Source organism: Camponotus vicinus, unplaced genomic scaffold (assembly GCF_025532165.1).
Source record: "Camponotus vicinus isolate PSW18456_S1 unplaced genomic scaffold, iyCamVici1.0 SCAF_7, whole genome shotgun sequence".
Lineage (NCBI taxonomy): Eukaryota > Metazoa > Arthropoda > Insecta > Hymenoptera > Formicidae > Camponotus > Camponotus vicinus.
Window position 1 is genome coordinate 130,422 of NW_028141979.1, and position 16,400 is coordinate 146,821.

At 35.9% G+C, this 16,400-nt stretch overlaps 3 protein-coding genes across 5 annotated transcripts; all 3 read left to right on the top strand.

Moving 5' to 3' along the window:
* The first annotated feature begins 361 nt into the window (after positions 1 to 361).
* On the top strand, positions 362 to 4,875 carry Clc-b (chloride channel protein 7). 2 transcript variants are annotated; one of them, XM_083103915.1, is made up of 13 exons: positions 718 to 741; positions 978 to 1,094; positions 1,270 to 1,328; positions 1,406 to 1,468; positions 1,549 to 1,802; positions 1,882 to 2,059; positions 2,133 to 2,657; positions 2,744 to 2,913; positions 3,005 to 3,184; positions 3,290 to 3,499; positions 3,571 to 3,816; positions 3,890 to 3,970; positions 4,035 to 4,875. In XM_083103915.1, exons 2-13 carry the CDS (start codon positions 1,090 to 1,092, stop codon positions 4,134 to 4,136), a joined length of 2,073 nt encoding a protein of 690 aa, XP_082960041.1. In that variant the 5' UTR covers positions 718 to 741; positions 978 to 1,089; the 3' UTR covers positions 4,137 to 4,875. The 2 variants fall into 2 exon arrangements, with proteins under 2 accessions (XP_082960039.1, XP_082960041.1); XM_083103913.1 differs by having other exon boundaries at positions 362 to 741; positions 1,270 to 1,468.
* Positions 4,876 to 6,427: 1,552 nt separating this feature from the next.
* On the top strand, positions 6,428 to 9,060 carry LOC145974119 (uncharacterized). The gene is made up of 2 exons (XM_083103916.1): positions 6,428 to 6,765; positions 6,937 to 9,060. Exon 2 carries the CDS (start codon positions 7,213 to 7,215, stop codon positions 8,437 to 8,439), a length of 1,227 nt encoding a protein of 408 aa, XP_082960042.1. The 5' UTR covers positions 6,428 to 6,765; positions 6,937 to 7,212; the 3' UTR covers positions 8,440 to 9,060.
* A 999-nt stretch (positions 9,061 to 10,059) lies between these two features.
* Positions 10,060 to 15,515, top strand: LOC145974640 (diphthine methyltransferase). 2 transcript variants are annotated; one of them, XM_083104604.1, is made up of 5 exons: positions 10,060 to 10,213; positions 10,405 to 10,553; positions 13,841 to 14,479; positions 14,619 to 14,754; positions 15,058 to 15,515. In XM_083104604.1, the coding sequence occupies exons 3-5, from the start codon at positions 13,855 to 13,857 to the stop codon at positions 15,416 to 15,418; spliced, it is 1,122 nt and encodes a 373-aa protein (XP_082960730.1). In that variant the 5' UTR covers positions 10,060 to 10,213; positions 10,405 to 10,553; positions 13,841 to 13,854; the 3' UTR covers positions 15,419 to 15,515. The 2 variants fall into 2 exon arrangements, with proteins under 2 accessions (XP_082960730.1, XP_082960731.1); XM_083104605.1 differs by lacking the exon at positions 10,405 to 10,553 and having other exon boundaries at positions 10,066 to 10,213.
* The last annotated feature ends 885 nt before the right edge of the window (positions 15,516 to 16,400 follow it).

Genomic DNA, 16,400 nt, shown 5'->3' on the forward strand with positions numbered 1-16,400 from the left:
TAATATTAAGTTGAAATATTTACATTAAATATTTTCCTCAATTTATAATATTAATATATTTTATAGAATAACATTTAAATATAAAATATAAATATAAATATATATAATTTATTTATATATATATTATATTTTTTTTAAATATATATATATATATTAAAATTAATTTAATTTTATATATCATTTTATTAATATTTTATAGATATGTTTATACATACATCATTTTATTAAATTGAACGCAAACGCGCGCGCATCTCGTTCATATCTCGTTACAAGCGCTTGGGCGTTTCATCGATCGATCGAAAGTTATCGTTGCATGTTGCATTTCCGAAATAATGAATCATTCGATATTAGTCATATTTGTCATCCTCTTACCTTCCATTGTCCTTCTCGCGCTTACACACGCACCAATCTTATGCATGTATGTATGTATGTACGTACGTACGTCATATATTGTGAGATTGTGATTGAGTAAGGTAAACTCTCATCAATTTGTTTAAAAATCGTCCCGAAGACGCGTTCGATTATAATAGACATTGAAAAATGCGATTGAAAGTACATCTCTAGTTCCTGTCATATTAACTGTCAAAAATGATGAATTCACCAGAACAGAGAACCGATATACAAAGTAATAGAGAAGACGGCGATAATCTCGATATATACAACCATGAGGATAGAGAGAGGTTAATCAAGCCAAGAAACAATTTTGCATCGTACTCTGAGAATATCGACGTACGATTTCGAGTAAGTTTAGTTTGACAGTCCATTAAAGAGAAGAATATACTTTTTCTTCTCGTCTATATATGTAATAATAATAATAATAATAATAATAATACATCTTATTTGGTTATATCTTGTCTTTGTCTTATCTAGGCATTCTTTAGATTTATATATAATGTCTTACAATAGTAAATTATTAAACGATCGAAAGTCGTTTCTCTTAACAGGCATTTATAAGATATTCGATATTATGTCAATAGAGTACTATCGACAATACAACATACGGCGGTGCAGAGGCTATCTCGAGTTATTCCAGAAGACTAAATACCGGGGACATAATTCCAGGAGCAACCAATTTCCTATCGACCAATTATGAGGTAATTGCCTAATAAAATTCGATTAATTTATTCGACAAATCGTGCAATGATTGCAAGCATGTGTAAAAGTACGCAATTGTATATATCCTCTCTCGCATACTTTCTTACATATTATCTTATCTTTTGCTTGCGTATGGTATCATATTTAATAAAGTAATCGAATCTTTATTCTCAGAGCTTGGATTATGATCCGTGTGAAAATTATCTCCTGCAAGATGAAGAAAGGAAGAAGGGGTATAAATTTGTTGTTAAAAAAAATTTTGCCAGATGGTTTATCTTTCTTTTGATTGGAATTTGCACTGCCCTTATAGCGTGCTTCATAGATATATCGATAGAAGAATTATCCAGCCTAAAACACAGCTGGCTTAAGAAATGTACGTCGAGTGTGACATATTTCATTTTTGCAATGTACGATATCCTCTAAAATAATACACATTTCTTATATCAATGATAGATGTGGACAAATGTGTGGTAGAAGGTTGTATATGGGTACCATATATGATGTGGTTGGTGTTAAATATGGTACCAGTTTTAATAGGTGCCATTCTAGTATCCTACATTGAACCTGTTGCTGCGGGAAGTGGTATTCCGCAAGTAAAATGTTATTTGAACGGAGTTAAAATACCACGAGTTGTACGTATTAAAACTTTGGCTGTGAAAACTATCGGCGTTATATGCACCGTAGTCGGAGGTTTAGCAGGAGGCAAGGTAAACAATTTATTATCGTTTTATTATCGTTTTCCATTTTTTACTGGATAACTCACTTTTTTACTTGATTTCCATGCAGGAAGGTCCTATGATTCACTCTGGCGCTATTGTGGCCGCAGGAATTTCTCAAGGTAAAAGTACTACTTTTAGAAAGGATTTAAAGATATTCAAATATTTTAGAGAGGATCATGAGAAACGAGACTTTGTGTCCGGGGGCGCCGCATCCGGAGTATCGGCGGCTTTCGGAGCGCCAATTGGTAAATATTAATATATATAAATATATAGAGAAAAATAGTATCCTGCGATCCTTGCAATTGCTTAATTCTCTAGGTGGAGTCTTGTTTAGTATAGAAGAAGGAACTAGCTTTTTCAATCAAAGCCTCACGTGGAGAACGTTTTTTGCCAGTATGATTACTACATTCACTTTAAACGTGGTCTTGAGCGCGTACCACGGACACTTGGGAGATCTTTCTTATCCAGGCTTATTGAATCTAGGAAAATTTGAATCGATTCCATATCAAATTTATGAGATTCCTCTGTTCATGATAATGGGCACGTTCGGCGGATTATTCGGCGCTCTTTGGAATCATGTCAATTACAGGATCACTCGTTTTCGTTTGCGATTCGTGAGGCAAAAATGGCTAAAAGTAATCGAAGCTCTCCTAGTGGCAATATTAAGCGCGACAATGGGTTCCTTGATGATATACTTTATCAATGATTGTAAACCATTAGGTAACGATCCTACAAAGTTTCCAGTTCAAATGTATTGCGCGGAAGGACAGTATAGTGCCGTCGCCTCTTTGTGGTTTCAAACTCCGGAAAGCAGTGTACGATCATTATTTCACGATCCTAAAGGTCAGGACGATTTACACGTACGATAAGAAATTATAATAAGTATAATTAAGAGCGACGTATACATATACATACACACATATTTGTAGGATCTCATAACGACATAACACTGGCAGTTTTTGTTATTCTGTATTTCTTTCTTGCTGCCGCTACTTTCGGCCTGTCAATGTCGAGTGGCCTCTTTATTCCCTCTTTGTTGATTGGATCTGCATGGGGTAGATTAATTGGATCGGCCCTATCGAGGATATGCCCGGATTGTGTAAGGAAAAAATTATAAATTGAAATTTTTGACGTGTATGTAAAATTAAATACCGATCGCGTTACGTTATGTACGATTTTATTTTTCATAGGAAGTATTAGATCCTGGCAAGTATGCTTTATTGGGTGCTGCTGCACAACTAGGAGGGGTAGTTAGAATGACCATAAGTTTGACTGCGATCTTGATAGAAGCGACACAAGGAATATCTTTCGGTTTACCTGTCATAATAGTTCTTATAATGGCTAAGTGGGTTGGTGATTTCTTTAATGAGGCAGGTATATTATGCATGCACATATATGTGCACGCACATACACGCATACACAACCACGCGTGTCTACGCATATATTTTTAATAATAAAATATATTTACTCTTTAGGGAATTTACGACATTCATACACAAATGGCTGGGATTCCATTACTTCCATGGGAATCCCCACCACTGTCAAATAATATTTATGCAAGTGAGATAATGAGTCATCCGATAGTCGCTCTAAAGACTGTCGAAAATGTAGGACATATCGTTGAGCTTTTAAAATGCGTTACATTTAATGGATTTCCCGTTGTTGATCCGCCAAGTAGCGATCAGGTAATATTTGGAATGTTTTCCCACGTATCATAACTTTATATATTTACTTTAATGATGTTATCTCATTTCAGACCGAGATAAATTCTTATGGTCGATTTCGAGGTTTGATATTGCGTTCACAATTAATAGTACTATTGAAAAACAAAGTATTTAATGAATACGCGGAATCCTGGGAGAAACCTTTAAGTATAGAAATGTTTAGAAACGAGTATCCTAGGTATCCGACTATCGAGCAAGTCGCCATTACTGATGAAGAAAAAACTTATACGATAGATTTGAGACATTTTATGAATCCTTCCCCTTATACGATACAACACGTTAGTATTTTTTACATTGAGATATCTCTACAATGCGTGTAAAATGACGTTACCTTGTTGATATTTTTTACAGTCTGCAACACTGCCGAGGACATTCAGGCTTTTTAGAGCATTAGGATTACGTCACATACCAGTGGTGAACGACACAAATGAGGTAAAGTCTGTATAATATTTGCCGTAAGCTTTGCAGATTTATTTACGATATATTCTCTATTTAGGTGATTGGTATTATTACACGAAAAGATGTTGCCAGATTCAGGATATGGAAACATCAGGGAAGAATGGGATTGGATGAACTTTTAATCACTAATAAAATTTAATTTTGAATCTTTTTACTTTTTTATAGATTTTCATATTTAAAAATTCTTTTAAAATTCCTAACATTTCAACATATTTTATTGCATTGCACAAATTTTAAAAATTGGAAAATTTTTATATATATGGATATGTAAACATGTGTGTTGTGTAATTTTGTATAGATGCATATGCGTGTAATTGTATACACAACCAATGCATATATGGCAAAACTTGAAAGTAATTTTGCAACATATATAGAAATGTGCGCATGCGCAATTATGCTATAGGAAATACATAATTTGCCAAAGAGTAGGCTGTTCTGCTTATATTTTCTAAAAATTTCTGCATTTAAAACGAAACAAATATGTACTTGTTAACTTTAAAGCAAAAATAGAGAGAAAGGTGGATATAGAAAGTGCGAGCAATGTGATAGCCTTATGTACACATGTATGTATGTACATAAGAGGTAGACAGGAAATCTACAATATCATTTACACATTGTATCTTCACATATTAAAATTTTAATTATTTACAAACAATTCCCACCCAAGCCACGACCAAAGTTTAAAAAAGAGATATACAGGAAGAATGACTAATAATAAGAGAAAGTAGTATTCGTATGGCAATATATACATGTTAAGTAACTTTTAGTTTTAAGAGATACCATTCCCTTGATAATATATATATTATTGACCTTGGATGTGTAATCTGAAACAAAGTATTTCATTGTACGATAGAAAATATAGTTATTTATTTTTGTTACATTCTCGCATAATATTCATTAAACCTCTTCAACTATGTGTGACCGATATATAGTTTTGCCTCTTTAATTTAAGTTTATGTTAAATTATTCACAAATACAAATTAATACCGCAAAAGAAACAAATCTGTACGCTCAACAAGTAAAAATGTATCTATGTATGTATCTTTTGTTTTGCAATTCATAAATTTTATATATGTTTATACATATACACATATGTAGTGGTTTGATAGTGCTTTTAAAAAACTGACATTTATTAAGCAGTTTGTCCTTGCGTGCAATTTATGCCGATATTTTTAAATTTCCTTAAACCTTTTACAATTTTGAAAATAGAATTGAAAAAATGTATAATTATAATTATTTAAATTTTTTATTTATTTAGCGCATACAGATTTATTTGCCATAAAGTATCGACATACATTTATGAAATTTATCCTTTCCATGTATCGACATATTTTTAATATTTTACACCAAAAGTGCATATATAATTTTTGTAATACTTACTTTTTTTTAAACGTCATCAGTAGCGTACAAACACACGTACCATCTCTCTCATCCGTGTCGCATCATTTATATAAATTTCTAATAGAATCCGATGCCGTGTCGAGACAGCAATAATGTACCGCTATATTTTCCATCTCGCTCCAATCTCGCCGTCTCTCATTGTCCCGGCATTTTGAGGCGAGAGCAATTTAATTCTCAAAATTATCCCGCGACAAACGATGCGTCTCTTTGGCTCACGAGAGTTTTGCGCGACGCGAAACCATCAAATTATCATGCGATCGCTATTGTTGATCGCTTATAGAGCAAATGGCTGTACGCTGTCCGTTTCAATCTCCACCGATCAAAGAAACAATTAAGAATGTCTCTCAGTCTCCTTCGCAGACTGCCTATTCCGTCTTAGCGAACGATAAAATATCGCGTGTACGTTTCAAGATGCGCGACTCTCTCAAAGGACATGGAATCGAGTCAAGTCGGGTCAGAGGAGAGGCGAGGCGAGGCGAGGCGAGATCGGATGTGGAGGCGCGCCGCCGCGGCGGTCAATAGTTTCGCGGGTCGTACACCTGTCTGTCGTAAAGTTGCAGACGATAGGTAGGAAGGGGTTATGGTCAATAAACGCAACCACGTCACACGCAGCCTATCGGCGACGACCCCGCTTGGCCCCTTAAAGTGGCTCCAAACGTGAAAATCTTACATGTCGGTCGATGCGGCCTTTGTGCGTTTGTCCGCGGGAAAACTTGGGGAAAAGACGCACGGATCACCGAGAGACGCGGTCGGCGGACGCGACAGAGTCCGCGGGGAGTCGCGGATGCGAGCCGAGGCCTCCTGCGATCGGCAAATTTCTCGCCAGGGTGAGTTGATCGCGCGCTCCGGTGGATCGGCAAATCCGGAACGCGTCCGCCATTGTTGTCGATCGACGAGCACGCGACGAGGATGGAGGGGGGGGGGTCTGTAAACCGCGAGAAGAAGACGACGCGGCAAGCGACAACGATTGCCAATGACGTCGTTCTTAGCTCGACGCGCATGCGCGTCGACGCGACGGACGCGTCTTCTTTTCGAATCTTTCTCGTTCGCGTCGCGCGTCGCACGTCGCACACGGGCAATGGAGCCGGAGGATTCGGCGACGCATACGTTGGACGAGTCTGACCATGTGCGCACAATTTCGAACGTAAAATCTCCCGCATCGCCAAGTTTCTCGCCGCGCCGCATATTCCGGAGACGAGTTCACCGTTTGTCGCCGTTTTTATCTCTCGATCGCGAAATCGCTGTTCCGTGCATCGTTAATCCGTGCGATTTAATCGAGACATATCGAGTCTTGCTGTTACAAGTTTCGACGATAATATCGTCGACTTTCAGCAGTAATCCTCCTCTTTGGCTTTCCGATTAAACAGGTTGTTTTGACGTACGCTATCGTTTTTTTTCCCCCCCCCGATACAATATTATTTACGCTGTCTCTCTTAAAAAAAGATTGGTTAGGTTTCACTCGAGCGCATTTTATTATCCTCTCTGTCGTGCCATCGTACATGTATAATATAACTTACGATTGTTTGTCTGTCTTTCAGGTGGATTCCCGATTATCGAGGCTACTTTTCAAATTGTGGCGTATATAGATAAATGGACAATTGTAATCGAACTGCCAAATATATACGAGTCGAGTGGAAATATTAGAGAGAATCGACCGGGCTCGAATGCCCCCAAATATTTTAGAGATTGTTTTGTAATTCGATTAAAAATGATACATCGCACAAAGGACACATTTGCCACTTGTGTTTGCGCGTTATGCCCAGTTCCCCGAGAAAATCTTAGGTTAAGACAGTGAGGGAAATGCGAGTTTATAGATGTCAGAAACTGGAGAGGAACGTGCTGTTAGATTGTATACGACTGTGGAGATAATGAAGAACGCCAGAGCTAAGGAAACCGAGGAGCAAGCGGCACTGAGGAGAATGCAAGAGGCTCAGCGAATGGCTAGGCATCGTGCCAAAAAAAAGCGTTGTCTGGACGAGAATCTTGCGAGAGAGATTTCTAAAATTGCGGAACTGTCTAAAATGCCTCCTCCGGATCCCACGACGATAGCCCAAATGTCCGAGATGAATATGAATAAAATATCCGCGGAATTGAAGCAAATGATGGAAAGGGGAAAAGTACCTGAGCATATAGTTCAAATGGCTCAACTGGCAGAGTTTAGCAAAATGAATTCCGAATTAAATAAGATGTCGCAGGATATGGCGAAAAGATACGAAATGGAAAAGATGGCGGAATACGCCAAGACTACGGAATACATGAAGATGCAGGAGATCGCCAAGATGAGCGAGATGGTGAAACTTTCCGAGATGGCCAAGTACAATGACATTAACAAAATCAACGAAATGGCCAAGATGAACGAGATGATGAAAATGTCGCAAATGGCTAAAATCAACGAGGTGCAGAGAATGAACGAATTGGCAAAGTTAAACGAAATGGTAAAAATGACAGAAATGGCCAAATACACGAATAACGACATAACGAAATTGAACGAGATCGCTCAAATCAGCGAGATGGCAAAGGAGATTGCAAAAATGAACGAAAAGACAAAGATGAACGAGATGATGAAGATGCAGTCGAATATGCAGAACGATATCGCCAAGATATCGCCCGAGTACTCGAAGATGGCAAGCGAGATGGCGAAGCTAACGGAGCTGGCCAAACTGAACGAGATAACGATCACGAAGCTGAACGATCCACCGACGTTGCCCAAGATGTCGGAGATTCAGCCGCCACCGCCGCCGCCACCTCCGCCACGTATCCCCGAACCTGTGATCACCGTGCCAAATCCCAGGAATCTGCAGAATGTACAAACTGTACAAGTGGCGCAGGCCAGCCCGTCCAGCATGATCAATTTTCCGACCGTGCCTGGTCAAAACAATTACGGTAAATTGTTGATGATTATCGAGGAGCTCGGCAGGGACATTCGTCTCTCGTACGCGGGCAGCCGCAGTGCCGCCGAGAGATTGAAGAACGGCATTCAGCAGGCCAGAGTCGCCGTGCGGGATTGCTTGCTAGAGACGCAGCACAACGCGCAACAATGATTTGTCGCCGAGTTAGCTAGCGACTAGAGTACTTTTAGCCTTCTATTATTTGACGAGATGTTGCTTTGTACGAATAGATTAGATTTCGACTGGATTTATGCGTCGAAGCGTATCTATACGCATATAGATGGAGCATCTTGTTTATTGGATAAAGAATCGTTACTTTCTTCGCTCCATCTTGCAATGTGGCTCTAAGATGGAGCGCCTCCGCTATGTGCTCGATCCATATACGTATTTCACGGAAACTGTGCGTGGCTGAAAACTTTCTCTCTACTTTTAAGTTGCAATTGAATACATAGAAAGTACTTTAAATAAAAAGTATCAATTTTTTTGTACCATACTGTAGAGATCGTTAGACAGAGAGAAAGAGAGAGAGAGAGAGAGGAGAAAAGGAGAGAATCTTGATTTATATTTTATAAGATACAAAGAGACAATTATATACTATGGTTTATGTTGAAATCATAGGGTGAGTACATTGCAAATCTCTCGGTATACGTTTCAAGTAAGTAAAGGAAAGAATATAAGGAAAGCTTTTCAAACGACATGTACCTAATGGAAAGTATAATCCCGTAAATATTCCATAAATATATATCGTTAAATAAATAAAAGTTTTGTATACAATACGCTGCAATGCTTAATTTTCCTTTCCTTCGAGACCTTTTGTTATAAGATTACAAGCTATAGATTCAGATTTTTTTTTGTAGTCAATCGTGTAATGTAAACGTTTGAGAAATGTGAGAAAGAAGAAATTATATTGTACATTATTGAAAATAGCATCGCATGATGCTTATGTAAAAAGGGGAAACAAATGTCGAATGCGTGCGAAAAATTTAAGTTTTCCACTTATCGTAAAGTCAAACATAAGAATATCTTATTCAAATTCGCGCCATAATTTGTGTATAAAAGACGTCAATAGGCACATTCCACTTGGCGTTTCGCTCAACGCTTGTGAAATTATTTCATTCTGGCGTTTATCAAAAATTAAATAAAAACGAATGATGCTTCTCCTTTGATTGATTTTACCGGCATTAGATTAAAATCGTGAGCGCGTGAAAAAATTGACTAATCGTAATCTTAATCGTAGTAGTGTCGTAAACAAATTGACCAATTATAAATCAAGTATTCTCGTATATAGCGACAACGATGAACCGTGCTTGGTCAATTTCCTAAGCCCGCATCAGATTACGCATTAAAAATTAAAAATTGGAATTTAACCAAGAAACTAATGGCGGTTTTATTGTATGGTCATACATTGTGGCTGCGATCGGGAAGGCGCTCTGTATGCTTTGAAGCGTTTGGTCGACCAATCAGGACAAAAGGAGTACAGATTTCTTTAACCTGATTGGTCAATTAAACGCTTCAAAGCATCCAGAGCGTCTCCCTGACCGTGCTTGTATGGGTTACATTCTTCAGAAGAATGAAACGTAAGAAAATTGATTGGTCCATTTTCTTATGCATATACTTATGGACCAATCGGCTACGGTCGGGGAGACGCTCTGGATGCTTTGAAACGTTTGATTGACCAATCGGGTTAAAGAAATCTTTTACTCCTTTTATCTTGATTGGCCAATCAAACGCTTCAAAGCATCCAGAGCGTCTTCCCTACCGCAGCCTATGCAAAGGTTTGTGCTCCCGGCTTTACACTACCGATGTCAATATTTTGTCACGCCTTGTCATTGCATTCACGCACAATTAATATTTATTAATCTTTTATATATCAGCTGCTCATTACTGCTCATTGTGTTTCGAATAATACGGCGATACGATATTTAAGGTATGTAAAATCCTACATAAACATATCGATATGTGAAATCGATAGAAACGATTCTCTGCGTTAACCTTAGAGGTTAGCCAAGTGTTAGGATTTTTGACTTTTCCTTGCTAAAATAACGCGAATAACACGACGAAATATTTGGCTTATCGCTAGTAGACTTGATAGATTATCTCAATCTATTATTTCTCAAGGTATATTAAAATAAGAACAACGCAGCACCAAAGATGACGAAGCAATGCAAAAACGTAGGGGTTACTGCGAAAATCACGGAACCGTTGTTGACGGTACCAAATTCAACGTCCTCGCAGCAGATTGTGTCTTCGGTGCCTGCTCAATCAAAGTATGTAAAATTGCTGCGCGTCATAGAACAGCTAGGTCGCGATCTTAAACCTTTTTATACCGGTAGTAAACTTCGCAAGACGATGCCTAAAGTTGAACGCGATCTCGTGAAAGCATGTCGTCTAGTCAAACAGTGTCGAGTCGAAGCTACGAAAAGCTCCAAGAAATCATGCCAATAATAGCATAGTTCCTATTAAAATAATCGTTAAAGCGAATTTTCAAAGACCCTGATATCATACAAAAAATGTATATTCTTTCTAAAAATTAATAATGCTAAGACAGAGCCATGAATGTTAAACAGTAATTTAATAAGGAAATATCTGTCAGAGCAAATAATCATTTAAAAACATTTAATAGACAAGTTAGTTGTCTATTAAATGTTTTTAAATGATTATTTGCTCTGTGTGACAGATATTTCCTTATTAAATTGCTTTTTAACATTCATGGCTCTGTCTTAGCATTATTAATTTTTTGAATTGTCATTCCGTACCACTACCCTACGTCACGGTCCTAAGCCTTTTCTTATTTAATTTGTGTTATTACTGTACGGACCGTTAACCCTTTTCGTTTTTCAAGTTTTTATATTCTTTCTCTCTCTTTTTTTTTAAGATAAGTACTTGATATTGTTATGTGAAAGGATATACATATATTTTATTATTAACAGTATTTATTCTACCTCAAAGTTTGACCAACTCAAAGTATTACGAGTAACTTGTATAAGATAGCGATTTAGAATAATATTAATAGGGATTTTAATCAAATCTAACATTGTAAGAAGAATATTTTTATCCTAACAAATTCCTCGTATTACAAATATTAAGCAGTAATTTTTACTTTGATAAAGTCAACAAATTGTGCTCAAACTCAATTAAAGAATCAGAAATTTTCATTGTCTACTATTATGTAAAATATGCTATGATTACACTGCCAAAGAATTATAAAAGTAAAGTATCATAACAATATAATATCTCCTTTAACTTATTGTTAGCAACATGCCATTTTATATTTACAATTTTTCTGAGATGCTTCTCTTTTCCTTTCTGTAATTATTCTTAATGATATTTATTTATTTATTATCAAATTGAAAGCCAATGGGCTATATGATGGAATGAGCCAACCAATGATATGCGTTAATGATACAAAATTGTGTCATAAAATAATTATACATATTGCGATACATTTAAAGCCTCATAAATATACGGTGTGTTCAAAAAATAAGGTGACTTTTCAAATTTCGCGGGTTAGGTACGTTCGATTTTTAATTTTTTTTTTTCTTATGTTGGTACACTCGTCCCGAACATATGTTCACAGTTTCAGCTATATAGCATTTTTTGTTTGTATGTGAGAGACATAAAGGTTAGAACTGTTTTGCGTGTTCGGCGATCTGTTGCTGTCGAAAAAATGGATCAAAGAATTTGCATCAAATTCTGTGTAAAAAATGGAATTAAGTGCTCCGAAACGCTTGAAATGTTGACAGTGGCATATGGTGAGTGTACTCTAAGTAAAAAAAATGTTTATAAGTGGTACAAACTCTTCCAAGAAGGCCGAGAAAATGTTGAAGATGAAGCTCGCCCTGGACGCCCCAGCACGTCAACAACAGATGCAAATGTTAAAGAAGTAAAGGAAATGGTTCTGAATAATCGTCGAATCACTATCAGAGAAGTTGCTGAAGATGTTGGCATATCAGTTGGCTCATGCCATGAAATTTTTTCCGATATTTTGGGCATGAAACGTGTGTCAGCAAAGTTTGTTCCAAAACTGCTGAATTTTGACCAAAAAAGTCGTCGCATGTCCATCTCTCAGGAGATGCTTAATGACGTCAATGACGATCCAGACTTGCTCAAAAGGGTCATAACTGGTGACGAAACATGGGTGTATGGTTATGACGTCGAAACCAAAGCCCAATCATCCCAATGGAAGCAGTCAGACGAGCCAAGACCGAAAAAAGCACGCCAAGTTTGGTCAAATGTGAAAGTTTTGCTCACCGTTTTCTTCGATTACAACGGCGTAGTGCATCACGAGTTCTTACCACAAGGTCGTACGGTTAATAAGGAGCATTACCTTGAAGTTATGCGCCGTTTGCATGATGCAATACGAAAAAAACGCCCTAATTTGTGGAAAGACAATTCGTGGCTTTTGCATCATGATAATGCACCTGCTCACACATCGTTGCTTGTTAGTAGTTTTTTGGCCAAAACCAACACCATAATCATGCCTCAACCACCATATTCACCGGACTTGGCCCCCTGCGACTTCTTTCTGTTCCCAAAACTCAAACGACTCATGAAAGGACGGAGGTTTGCCACGATTGAGGAAATAAAGACCGCATCGCTGAAAGAACTCAAGGACATACCAAAAAGTGCATTTCAGAAGTGCTTTGAAGACTGGAAAAAGCGCTGGCACAAATGTATTATATCTGAGGGGGATTACTTTGAAGGGGACAAAATAAATATTGATGAATAAATAAATATTTTTTGAGAAAATTACAAAGTCACCTTATTTTTTGAACACATCGATGATTATAGTACAAATATAAATGAGATAGTCACTATTTCTATTTACACGATAATAATTTTATAAAAAAATTTTATATAATCTGATTAGATATTATACGTTGTTGCACAAGTTATTAGCTTGGTACAATATATAATGTAATTATATATGTGCGTGTGTGTACATATCTATGTATACCATTATGAGTCTAAAAGATGTAAAATTTTTTTCCATATGTGTAATATAAGAATGGTACAAAAAATATGTGTTCCTATACTTAAACTATAAACTTAAAATATTGTAATATTTATAGAAAAAAAATCAAATAAAATTTTTTTATCGAAAATAATTTGTATTTTAGATAAAAGACCCATAGTGTGTGTATGTACATGTATGAATTGTGTTTTTCTGAAAAAGTTGTATGGCAGATTTTCGTATTTATTTGTATAACTTTACGTTTACACTCTCTCACTACTAATGTTTATTCTTTTTCAACTCGTTTATACGCGCGCGCGCGCGCGCGCGCACACACACACACACACACACACACACACACACACACATATATCCATCAATTATATAAGTAATAAAAGCATCTATTGCTAATTGCATTTTATGAATTTGATTATTTGACAATTGCATAAATTGCATGACTTTATATAGATGAGGCATTTTTTTAAATCATTATAGTAATTGTGAGGTAACTGCCAATGAAAAATAGAACTTTGTTAAATATTAAATGATGATGTGTGTGAGAAATTTGATAAGGGATATCTGCAATTCCTTTTGTTCCAGGCAATTTTCCTCAAATGGCAATTAAAGAAGTTTTTTATACTTTGGATGAATTTGATACAGAATTCCCAGCAGATTCTGTCGAGTGGTGTCCTGCAGAGCCGTTTCGAGATGTATTGGCGTGTGGAACATACAAATTAATTGAGAATAAAGAAAATGCAAAACATGAAAAGTGCGAACGGACAGGACGAATTTACTTGCTTCGTGTGATGAATGGCGGAAAATTGCAAGTATTGCAACGAATAGATACTTCAGGTATATTAGATATGAAGTGGACACATGTCACGACAAGCGAAAATAATCGAATATTGCTCGCTGTTGCCAACTCCAATGGACACCTGCAAATTTACGAACTGCAAAAGAAGGAAAACAAAACGGAATTGCAATTAATTGCTGAAGAAAGACTCGGTGACGATAACGAAGATGTCATGGCATTGTCGTTGGATTGGTCTACTGGAGGATTCGTTTCTGGGACTTGTCATTTGAATCCACGTATTGCTGTAAGCGATAGTCAAGGACGGATATCTCATTTCACATGGCATGAAACTAATAATCTGACAAAGGACTTTACGTTACGCGCGCACGAATTTCAAGCATGGATTGTGGCCTTTGATTATTGCAACAATAATATTTTTTATTCCGGTACAGTAATACGTGCTATAATTTTGTTAAGTAGATTCGTATTTTGAGTCTGCTTAATTCTCATAAATATTTTTTTTTCTTCAGAATACATAAAATGTTGATGTAGATTTTTGATAAGTCAATATATTTTAAATTTCAGGAGGCGATGACAACAAATTTCTAACTTTCGACGCCAGGACAGGGTCTATTCCTGTGTTGTGTAATAGGGAGCATACTTCTGGCGTCACCAGCATTCGCAGTAACGCTGTTAAATCATTCATGCTCGCAACTGGAAGGTAAAAGATTTTTATGATTATTACTCTATGTTTTTTCTTCGAGAATCAAAGATTTCTATATTTTTAATTTGATAATTGAAAAATTGCACTTGATCCACAGCAAATCTATTTCTTGTATCGCTTTCTATAAATTGTCAATGAAGTAAAAGATATTTGTAATCATGAATCTGGATTTTCTCACGCATTTTCTTCAAAAGAATATATTTTTTTATATTTAATATTATAAAAGATTGCAAAGAGAGATTATTCTTTATAATTTCTTTAGTTAGTTTGTTATAAAAAAGTACATTAAACATTTTTCAGTTACGATGAGTTTCTAAGATTGTGGGACAAGAGAAACTTGAGACGACCAGTATCTAAAATTAATCTCAAAGGTGGAATTTGGCGTTTAAAATGGGATCCTTTTACGCATCATTACTTACTCGCCGCGTGTATGTATGAAGATTTTAAGATTATTAATTGTGATTGTAATATGTCCATCATTGGCAATTACAATAAGCATTGCGGTATATCGTACGGTTGCGATTGGTCTTTTTTAAAAAAGGAGGATGTTTCGCGCTTAAAAATACCTATTGGAGAAACTTTGGTAAGTACTTGTTCTTATCAAGATTGTGCTCTCAAATTATCCGCAATTAATTTGAAGATTGATGAGGTGGGTTCGTGATACGGATGAAACAAGTTTATATTCTTTAAGTTTTAAGTGTGTGTGTTGTGTTTGTGTGTATGTATATATAAAATAAAAATGCATAAAAATTATGTAATGTATAATGTGTCATGTTTTATTCTTTCATACTTTTATATTCTTTTCTCGAGAATATATATGCGCAAATGACTAAAAACAATTATCAACTCGCATAATTGATAAATTCCTACTTGAAAATGTATCGACGAAGGATTTAATTCATTGTTTCTATAGAATATTTACCTACAATAAACCTATAGGAAACATTTTATTCTTTTATATTAATTATTAATTAACGATTGATTTAATTACCACTTCGTTATTTGATTCATTAACGATTGATTCGATTTGTGTATATTGTGTGTTCCCAATCCGAAAATGGCAAATGACATTAAAATGTAGATGAACGATATAAAACTGATAAATAAATGTTAATCAATCATATAGGAATTCATAATTATAATCGTTAATTGTCAAGTAAAATAATTGTATAAGTATATATATAATAATTTCCAAGTATAACGCGATGAATCGAAGCGACGAAGGATTATAAATTATATTATTACAATAGTTTTTCGGGTAATAATTATTTCCTCAAATATGCTCGGAGAGAAAGATTTAAATATATTTCGTGTTTCGGGTTTCTCTTTTCATTTAGATTTACATTCAAAGAGAGATTTCATTTAATTTAATCTTTTTTTTTTACGAATCGAATAATATACGATTAAGAACACGTAGTAATATACGAATCGCATGATCGAATGTTTGAAATAACAAACAGTCAGCATCACACACATCATCGCTGTATATATCGATTGTTGATTGATAATTAATATAATAGTAAAAAAAAGAAAAGAATGTTTCGAATAAATTTATTTTGTAGAGCGTTGAATATTTCGTCGTAACAAATTGATGGTCGGCTACTTGACCTTCGCATTTCGCGGCATACCGAGCGCTGTTGTTG

Bases quoted from the DNA above. Each gene is read 5' to 3' on its own strand.
- Clc-b (XM_083103913.1), top strand. From the start codon at position 589: ATGATGAATTCACCAGAACAGAGAACCGATATACAAAGTAATAGAGAA. The intron at 742-977 runs GTAAGTTTAGTT...TTATGTCAATAG, and splicing joins ATATCGACGTACGATTTCGA to AGTACTATCGACAATACAAC. The intron at 2,060-2,132 runs GTAAATATTAAT...TTAATTCTCTAG, and splicing joins GGCTTTCGGAGCGCCAATTG to GTGGAGTCTTGTTTAGTATA.
- LOC145974119 (XM_083103916.1), top strand. From the start codon at position 7,213: ATGTCAGAAACTGGAGAGGAACGTGCTGTTAGATTGTATACGACTGTG.
- LOC145974640 (XM_083104604.1), top strand. From the start codon at position 13,855: ATGGCAATTAAAGAAGTTTTTTATACTTTGGATGAATTTGATACAGAA. The intron at 14,480-14,618 runs GTACAGTAATAC...TTTAAATTTCAG, and splicing joins CAATAATATTTTTTATTCCG to GAGGCGATGACAACAAATTT. The intron at 14,755-15,057 runs GTAAAAGATTTT...AACATTTTTCAG, and splicing joins TTCATGCTCGCAACTGGAAG to TTACGATGAGTTTCTAAGAT.